Below are 9551 nucleotides of genomic sequence, written 5' to 3' on the forward strand. Positions count from 1 at the left end.
CGTAAAGTAAGGGGGTTTTTTTTTTTTTTTTTTTTCGAGAAATCCTAATTTAAGGCCTCAATTGAAAAATAAAAATTGTTTTGGGGCAAAATTGATTCGGAAGCTTGTTTGCGGGAAATGTGATGCTAACCAAATAGTGTGATTTCTCATCATCCACTTTCCCGTAACCTTTGTTTTCAGAACAATAATTACTCGAAGGATTAATGAGAAATTGTGTGAGCTTACACAAAAACTAACAGAAACAAAGAACAAGAAAGGAGGTGAGAAGTACACTGATAACACAGCCTCGTTCTGTAACGCATGAACCATTTCATCAAGTTCAAACAAATCTTCACAGGTACAATCATCCCAATGTATACGATCACATTGACCAGCAATTAGGCATAACCTTGGATAAACACTCATCTTTGCTCCACTTACCCTCTCTAACAAACTTCTTCAGCCAGAAGCCTAGTTATTTTGGCATGTGGATGACACAGCGTAGACACTTTCCTTCTCTCATGAGTTCGAAAGCTTTGTTGATTTCCTCAAATGGCAGATTATGTGTAATGAACTCATCTATCTGGATTTCCTGTATTAAAACTGTGAAGTTAGTACAAACATCTGGCAGATTATATTTGAAAGATACTTTTGTTTATAGATGACCGAGTGTTGATGGACTTGGAGACAATCGATCCCGGTGACTGCAGAATTTGACATCGAGGGCTCGTTTGGTGACAGGAATGGACACAGACTAGATCAACCAACCAGTAAACTGGCCAGTTATTTCACAACACAGGATGTGCTCTTGTATAAACTCGATAATGGCATATCACGACATGTAAGAATTGTCAAGTTAGTGGACCAGGTACAAAGAGGCAGGTGTTTCGATCAAACTTGAAGGGGATGGGTTAACATTTTCGTCAAAACAACCTTCGGTTGCTAATATAATGCACTCCAGATAGTTATTTTAGTGATTATCAAGAAGGATCTGCTATGAATTTATGATGCTTTACTTACCTTATTCATATACATGTCAACTAATGAAGGAAGATCTGATTTTGGTTTCCAACCTCCAAATAAAGAGCCCTTCAATGTTCTTCCAGAAAGAAATAGGCCATAATGAGCAGTTACTTCAGGCTTAACTTTTGGCACACCGAGAGTAACTGTTAATCCCCATCCCTATGGTGTGCACAACAAGAAATAAAAAGTTCAAAAATCAATAAAGATTCTAGTAAATAAAGAAGACGGAGTATTGGAAAGAAAGGTACATCACAGCAAGATTGTAGTGCAGTTGTAATCATTCCAGTGTCACCGATGCATTCAAATGAGTAATCTGCCCCTCCGTCAGTAATACGTTTGATAACCTGAAAAATTAAACATCACAAAGACAAGGTAAAATTAATACAAAATCAAGGTGGCTTCTGGTATATCCATTTTCCCATTTCTTAAAAGTACAATAAGCAGCCAACCCTCTATCTGTAAATCTTTACTCTCCTTTTTCCATCCCTGTCTAATCATCTATCTGCCTTGTGAATGTCCCTTTTATCAAAATTTAAAATTAACATACATTTTTTATGTTAAAGATTAAAGAAATTCCTCATTCCTGCAGTTTAGGTGAATGATACCTGTTGAATAGGTTCGTTGCAGTCATTTGGGTTGATAAACTCAGTTATTCCAAAATCCTTAGCTGCACCCCCGTAAGAGAATCTCCATTAAGATCCAGAGATATTGGATTGCTTATAAACACAGAACCAAGAATTTTAAAGTGCAATGCTTAATCATACCCTTGTCACATTTTTCAGGGTTAGTGTCAACACCAATTATTTGAGATGCCCCTCTAATTCTAGCACCTTGTGCGACCTAATCATAAATGAAAAAAAAAAAATTGTCAACACCATGCTCATGAAAGTACATTCTACTGGTATTTGGAAAATATTGATGCTATAGATGTTACTAACAAGCATACTTACAGAAAGGCCTACAGTCCCAAGACCAAAAATCACTACAGTTGATCCTTTAGATATATCAGCAACATTCCATGCTGCTCCCAAACCTGAAATTGAACGATAGTTATCATGCTCAATCCTACCAATGATTACATTGACACTCACGTGCTATTGGAGTGATAGCCATGTTATCATCTACTTTCTTGCTTATCAATCTTATACCGGAAGGTGGATGGAGAATCTATATTTGTCACCTCTGGCCCTCCCTCTCAAACAACACAGACAACCAAAAAATTCCTGAACACCATTGGCTGGAGCCTGTGGTGAGGGACCATCCCTGGTTTTTTAGCCATGTTCCATGGACCTCTCACCTATTCAATTAAAAGACACCCCCGTTTCTTCTTGTTACATGTTGGTTGCAGGTGTATACCTAAACAATTGGGGATGATTGTGGGATTGAATGTGATGAGAAGATATAGACAGAAGACCCTAACATTAACTTGATAATAATATCGTGACTCTAAATACCATACCGGCAGCCAGACCACAACTAAGAAGGCATATTTTCTCCAGAGGTGCAGCGGAGCTAACTTTAACAGCACATCCAGTGTGCACCACTGTATATTCACTGAAACTTGAAACTGCACAATAATGATAAACTGGTTTCCCATTTATCGAGAAGCGTGTTCCTTGGTCACTATGCATTACACCTCGCCTTTCCAACCCCAATACTTGGCACATGTTGCTTTTTCCAGACATACACTGTCTACATGTCTTGCATTCTCCAGTGAACACTGTGAGCACATGGTCGCCCTCTTGAAATTCAGTCACTCCCTTCCCAATACTCTCAACAATCCTGCAGATTTATTGTTAGAAATTTAACATAAATTGCCAACCTCGCTGCACAGTAGACAATCTTTATTCTTTAAATCTCAACTACAATTCGGTAGTAGTAAGATGTACAATTTGCATTAGTGCTTCTCATGCAAAACATAGTGATATAAAATGCTATTATCTTGCAAATTCTCTATCACAGAACATTTTTGTACGAAATCTAAGACAAATTTTAGCTACCAACTAATGGTCTAGATTCTCATATTAAACTGACCAACAGATGCACATACACATTTGTTTGAACTTTGATCTAGAACAATTAAACAAATCCAGTAATCATAGGAACCTCAATTTTGAATAAATCATTTTATAATTATGCACAGGCATGCAGAGCATTATACAATTAGATTACAAGTAAAAGGTGCAGAAAAGACCCTGATGCTTCGTGGCCAAATATCCGAGGAAATATAGCCTGCAACAAACAAGCATGTTCTATTAGATATTCAGCCTGTTGACTTGATTGATTTACAACTCCCAACTAAAACAAAAAATTCTAACTATAACATAAACATGAGCATGTATTTCTTTGTTTCAATTGACGAGGATGGGTGGACTGACATACTAATTTTAAGATAACCCACCTCCCAAAAACTTGAATGAAAACATTTTCTTCCAGAATAATTTCAAGATACACCAATTTCAATTGCATTAGCTTAGAATCCAGTTCAATATATATAGCAATTGAGTTTGAGAAGTTGCCATTATTTAATGTTTAAGCTCCGTTCAATAAGAAAGTAGACTGGAATTGGTTGGCTTGGGTTGACTAAAAATTATGAAACAGTAAGTAAAAATAGGTAGAAAGTAGGGTTAAATTACATGAGAATCCAGAGCAGAGAGGTCACTGCGGCAGAGAGAGGTAGTGACCACTTTGATTCTGATCTCTTGAGGGTGTGGAGGACTCACTTCCACTTCCTGCATCACCATTGCCTCCCCAGCTCCCCATGCCACCGCAGCTTTTTATCAAAATCATTAAACAAACAACAATGCAATTTTATAAACTTAGATAAACAAATCATCATCATCATCATGTCAGAAAAACAAAACAAGAAAGTTACCTTTGCAAGTGATGGCATTGGGTTGCTTGATCGAAGATGACATTTTGATTGCTTTTTCAAAGGGATATGGTGGCAGAGAAGAGAATCTTGAAGGTTTCGCAAACGAGATGGTAGAGTCAATGAGAGTTTGCGTTTCTCTCTGTTTAGTAAATGGCAGGAAACAAAGATGGGTAGGTAGGTCGGTAGGTACAGGGAAGTGGGGACTCTTTTTTCAAGTTCGGTAGCTGGTGAATACATACATACATACATACATATATATATATATATATACATACATATATATGCAAAAAAATTCAAAAATTACCTGTCATAATAATTTTAAAAAAATTGACAGAATGGTCATAGAATATGTTGATTGGTCCTGCAGAGCTTTATTAGTTTCTTGAAAAAGTCCATTGTTCTAAGCTTGAGTTATTACTTGACACATTTTATAAATGACGGTGGATTTAGTTTTTCAAGATTACTACAACCAATCTTTGTTGGTTTTATGAAGAATTATTCTGGTTAATTCTGCGTACGATAATGTGGTGACCTTGTTAATGGAGCGATTATGCTATCCAAAACAACATTGATCGAAAGTTTACAACCTCCATTTTTTGTTTCCTGAAGTACAACTTTTTAGCTGCGGCAAGCACCCCATTGAGTACTGAAGCTGCTGCTGATGATGCTGCTCTACAAGATATCAAGATCAGCACATCCATGCATAAGCACACCAGAAGCTAGCTAGCTAGCTGCGTGCCCATCCAGGAGAAATTGTGAATGATTTAAGCTCCAACCAAAAACCATTCTATGATGGACTCCAAAAATGACTTTTGCTGCTTATTTCCATATGATATAATCATTTTTATTCAAAATAAAACTAAAAATTTCTTGGGAATTAATATACTAGTTCTAACATGGATTGCCTATATAAGACTTGGTTAAAGAAAATAATTAATTCCTTAATTAGAATGAAAAATGAAAGCTAGCCCGTGATACCCTAATCAATACGTTCCAAACCACAATTTTTTCCAACAATATTGAAAATTCAAAAAATCATAAAGGCCAAAGCCAAAGGAGCCATCAAGCATTTTCCTTTGCAAACTATACATATCTAAATTTCTTTCAAGTTAAAAGCAGATGTGTTCCTTCTTCGCTGGCATGTGGCTGCGTGTGCAAGCACGCATGCGCAGGGGAGATAATGAAAACTCAAGAGAAAGATGGGTTCTGAAAAGTTTATGAAGCTATTTGATATTTTTCTTATTGCTATTGCTTGTTGAAACTTCAATACATCTTGACTATTTATAGCCTTTCGGAGCTTAACAAGAATTCTAGTTTCTGAACAATAACTAATAAGCATTATCCTAACCTAATCTAAGATAGTTGTAATAAATCAGCACTCAGAACTCAAGTCAGAAACTAAGTTATGCCCGGGTAGAGTTGCTGCCTTCAAGGCTGTCTCTGCCGCATACAAGTCCTCTTAATTCTAGATTTTCCTTTTCCTTTTTCTTTTAGGATACTTCCTCTTTCTCCCTCTCCACTTGCTGCTACGAATCTGCCTCTGGTTGCCGACTTACTGCTGCTGAAAATCCTCCTCCCGTAAGAACTTCTTCCACCAACCTTGCTGCCGGAATTTCTGCCGTGACTTTGCTGCTGTTTCCTTGCTTATTCCACAACCTCCTAGCTGTATTGTATGCATTTTTTAGCAGCCTACCTTGGTCCTCATCAGGAGACTGATTCTCTCACCCTTCCGAAAATCTCCAGCCAAGAATATTGTTGTATGGGATCCACAGAGTTGCATTAATGTGTCCAACAAATATACCGCAGCACCTTCACTATAGAGCAGAGCACATAAATGAAGTTAAAATGCTGAATTTTCAAGAACCACTCAATCATGATTTTCCAATATCTTAGAAGATTTGCCAATAAATAGGAAGAAATTGAGGAGCATGAGCAGTGTACTGCAACTATCAACTAATCCAAGTGCAAGATTTGACAATTCTAGAAAAGAATGCTGGAGAAGTTTACTAAAATGTTTTCTATTCCTCAATTAATACATAATGAAGTCCAGAAAGAGAATCCTTACGACATGTTGCTAGCAAAGAAACCAAAATCAACTGCAAAATGATCGCAATTTGCAACTCAGTATTCATATTCATAAGCAACTTAAATTTACTCTAGATGAACTGTAGAAACAGATAGCAGCAAAAGATTTTGCAGTCAAAGAGGATTTTGTGTTGATGTGCTTTTCCAGTACTATTGAAACAGAGCTAGCACACTCTCGCGTGAAAGGCCCAATGCCTAGTCTCTTAGAAGTTCTATTTACTCCCAGAAACTTATCAACTAAACTAGTTGTCACATGTACCAATATGTTATCATTTATTTTGTGTGATAATCTTACGAACAGAAACCATGAGATAACAAATATCGAATATGAATGAAGATTCACTTCATGTTCATCTTAAGATGATGATAGAAATACTTAAAAAAGTTCCAGATTTCTGACCTCTTGCTTCCTAGTCACAATTCATTCACTCCCAGAAACCGACCACCTCCATCTTTTAGCTGTCATTTTTCAGCATGATTGTGTTCGTTTTTCCTTATTAGATTCATCAATGGACATATACCAAATTTAATGTACATTAACCAATTTTTGGATGTCTAATGGTTCCCTCGAATGATCCCCAACTCAAGTCTGTTGTTTAGTACCGAAAATTGAAACTTAAAAATCCCAAGATAAATTCAATTAGGGATTGTTATACTAATACTATGCAATTGAGTTGCCATAATTTTATAAGCCAATAATACCTGAAGTCACTGCTACCCATGGGATACAGAAATTAGTAATGTTGAAATGCTACAGAACCACCGGTGACCGTTTCTTTTCTTGTCATAAATTAAGCACACCATGTTCAAATGACAAATTAAGCACACCATGTTCAAATCAAGTATGAAAATTGAAGCTTGTTTTGATCATGCACGGAATCCTGGCACTTGAATTTAAAATATGGCATACGATTTATATTCGTACTGGTCAATGTACCTTCAGGACCTAAGGTCAAAGAACCATATGCTCTTTTGATCAAGTGTCTTTCAATGTTGGTCAATTATATGCGACACCCTTGTATCATTTACAAAGATAACTATGAGTTCATTCAATTTCTATCTCTAGCGGCACTCCTTCCTCTGGTTGCGAACCTTCAGCTTCAATATCTTCTTCAGTAATACCAGAAGCTTCTACAGTCCTTGTGACCCATTCCTTGAGTGGATCTTCGTTTAAATCAAGCCTTAAGAGCCCCGCAAACATCCCACCCATGAATGCAACTGGTTCCTGTAAAGGAAGCAATAACATTAAAGTAGTAATACCTTTTTATCAGGTTCCGTATACAATAGCAAAAATAAAAACGAAGTGTAAAATAACCGAAGACAAATCCACATCAAGTAGAATGTAGGTTTCTGAAACACATCATACATTCACTGCTCAAGGAGATGATTCAAGTAGATTTGCTTTTGACAAAGAACTAATATCACCATGGCAAACAGACCATGCATTAATCCTTCAATCCTCCTAAACAGTAGGCAAAGAAAATGAATTGACAGGTCTCCATTTCACATGATTTAAACAACTGAATACAAATACAGGTTAAAACAATCCCTGGGGCTCTAAGGAACATATACAAGTAAAAAAAAACCACAGGAAACTCGAAGATCCACAGAAAAGGACTGTAATTGCTGAAGGGGTGGGAAACAATTAGCTAAGAAAGTTATGTCATAAAAATCCAACTTGATCCTGTGGGTGGATCCTTCATCTCCTACAGAATCACTCCCACTTATTCCCCCCAAAAATTGTCAAACCAATCTCCATGGATCAATGTAGCATATCAAATCCTGGTCAAGTGTTCTACAGCACTTCAATAGCCTCAATCAAAGGCGAACAAGTGTTAGGCTATAGTAAGCTTGTCAAGGTTTAGGTTTGGTCGAGTAAAAAGAGGAGAAGAACCTTAAGAAAATTAAACTTGGAGGGAAGAGAAAAAAAAAAAAAAAGACTTTGTTTTGTTCTACTATATATCTTCTTCTGCTATTATTCTGCTCAAAACCAGCAAGGATATTTATTTTTTGTTCCTTAAACCTCATATCTTATGGACTGCATCAAAGGAAGTGCCAAGAGAGTGTCACAATGATATCAGACTTAGTCGACCATGCTTTTCAAGTAATTAATTGTACAAAAATGTGCAATGTATATGCTCTACTGTAGAAGATGCCCGTACACTCTATTGCAACATTCAGCAACTAGAGGTGCTCTTTGTTATCAAGCTTCAGGAGAAGCATGCTTACTAAATACATGAAGGAATTTAAAATGTTGCTGAAAACAGGCATATATTAGTACTCATTCTAAAGTGGCCTGGTTATTCCCCTCCCAATGACCAACACCGATATGATTAAAATCTGCAAAAGCTTGATCATGTCCTGGAGTCAAGCTTGTAACTAGTTTCCATTTACATAATTACGTATACAACAAATCAAAGAAGTCATTCAGGATTTCCAACCAATCGGGGGATGCACTACAGGCTGATCATCAATAACCCCGTCTCGTACGATCTGAAGCATATATCAAACTGTTATCTCCTAGTTTCCATTTCCATAATTACGTATACAACAAATCAAAGAAGTCATTCAGGATTTCCAACCAATTGGGGGATGCACTACAGGCTGATCATCAATAACCCCATCTCGTACGATCTGAAGCATATATCAAACTGTTATCTCCTTTGTGTGCCTACTTATCTATTATCACACTCTAAAACCAATGAATGGATTCTAAATGTCTTACTGGGCATTCACTACTCCAAAGAAAACGTATCTGCTGACAAAAAGTAGGCTCCTTTTCTTCTAATTTTTATTTAACAAAAAGATTAATTGCTTCTTCAACATCTTCAGCGCAAGATGTCAGAAATTTATTAAACATTTTCAAGATTCAAGGATTTGCTGATGGGACCAAATTCAAGAACCCTTCAAGCAGACCTCAAGATATAAATCCCATAAAAAAAAAAAAACTACAAAAGGAGCAAGGTACCTTGAAAGCATCTTTGAGGATGGGTTCATTGCTGGGGTTGAATAGACAAGAAGCTTTAACCACCCTAGTAACATTAAGAACTTGCTTATTATGTTTGCTGATGGTGCTTCGATTCAGCCATGAGGGTAACTGGGTTTCTCTTCTTAACTTCTGCGATTTCTACAGAATACGGATGTTTCCATTCAATATTCCAGACAAAACAATCAATTGGAGTTGAAAGAAAAAGAAGTAGCAATTGAGAGCAAAAGTTCTTACCAATGCCCATGGGGAAGTAGTGGTAATAGAACCAGAGACTACAGAGTGTGCCATGTTTTTTTTTTTGGAGAAATCGAGAGTTTCTTCTTCTTAGCTTCTGTATTGTCCTGTTGATAAATGAGTTGCCAGTCAATGTCTTCATTTCAAGATTTCATTTTCATTTTTCTCCCCACTTTGTCCAGTAATTTCTTCACGAAACTTTTTTGTTTACTAATCGACCCCTTCGTTTATCAATCGTGCCCTTCTCACTGCCTTCTTCCTTGATGAAATTAACGGAGAATGTTTTGCTTTCGTTATGTAATGAGATAAATGGCCGCGCATTACCGCGGATCGATTCATAAATAATAAAAATTGTTACAGTAATGG

General features: G+C 36.8%; 2 protein-coding genes across 2 annotated transcripts; both read right to left on the reverse strand.

The window, feature by feature from the left end:
- Positions 1-123: 123 nt before the first annotated feature.
- LOC105133230 (GroES-like zinc-binding dehydrogenase family protein) lies at positions 124-4094 on the reverse strand. The gene is made up of 10 exons (XM_011037113.1): positions 3878-4094; positions 3639-3775; positions 3197-3234; positions 2462-2784; positions 1953-2035; positions 1767-1842; positions 1608-1669; positions 1251-1346; positions 1000-1161; positions 124-571 (listed from the first exon to the last, which is right to left on the reverse strand). The coding sequence occupies exons 1-10, from the start codon at positions 3918-3920 to the stop codon at positions 455-457; spliced, it is 1137 nt and encodes a 378-aa protein (XP_011035415.1). The 5' UTR covers positions 3921-4094; the 3' UTR covers positions 124-454.
- A 2738-nt stretch (positions 4095-6832) lies between these two features.
- LOC105133231 (UPF0426 protein At1g28150, chloroplastic) lies at positions 6833-9324 on the reverse strand. The gene is made up of 3 exons (XM_011037114.1): positions 9186-9324; positions 8931-9089; positions 6833-7187 (listed from the first exon to the last, which is right to left on the reverse strand). Exons 1-3 carry the CDS (start codon positions 9237-9239, stop codon positions 7008-7010), a joined length of 393 nt encoding a protein of 130 aa, XP_011035416.1. The 5' UTR covers positions 9240-9324; the 3' UTR covers positions 6833-7007.
- Between the last annotated feature and the right edge of the window lie 227 nt (positions 9325-9551).

Source organism: Populus euphratica, unplaced genomic scaffold (assembly GCF_000495115.2).
Source record: "Populus euphratica unplaced genomic scaffold, PopEup_1.0 scaffold110.1, whole genome shotgun sequence".
Taxonomy (NCBI): Eukaryota; Viridiplantae; Streptophyta; class Magnoliopsida; order Malpighiales; family Salicaceae; genus Populus; species Populus euphratica.

What these genes read in the sequence shown, in the direction of transcription:
- LOC105133230 (XM_011037113.1), bottom strand. Translation starts at nt 3,920, where the DNA reads ATGTCATCTTCGATCAAGCAACCCAATGCCATCACTTGCAAAG. An exon ending in TCTCTGCTCTGGATTCTCAT is followed by an intron (nt 3,235 to 3,638) that starts GTAATTTAACCC and finishes TGTTTGTTGCAG; the next exon opens with GCTATATTTCCTCGGATATT. An exon ending in GCAACGAACCTATTCAACAG is followed by an intron (nt 1,347 to 1,607) that starts GTATCATTCACC and finishes TTAATTTTTCAG; the next exon opens with GTTATCAAACGTATTACTGA.
- LOC105133231 (XM_011037114.1), bottom strand. Translation starts at nt 9,239, where the DNA reads ATGGCACACTCTGTAGTCTCTGGTTCTATTACCACTACTTCCCCATGG. An exon ending in CTACTTCCCCATGGGCATTG is followed by an intron (nt 9,090 to 9,185) that starts GTAAGAACTTTT and finishes CGTATTCTGTAG; the next exon opens with AAATCGCAGAAGTTAAGAAG. An exon ending in TCCTCAAAGATGCTTTCAAG is followed by an intron (nt 7,188 to 8,930) that starts GTACCTTGCTCC and finishes CTTCCTTTACAG; the next exon opens with GAACCAGTTGCATTCATGGG.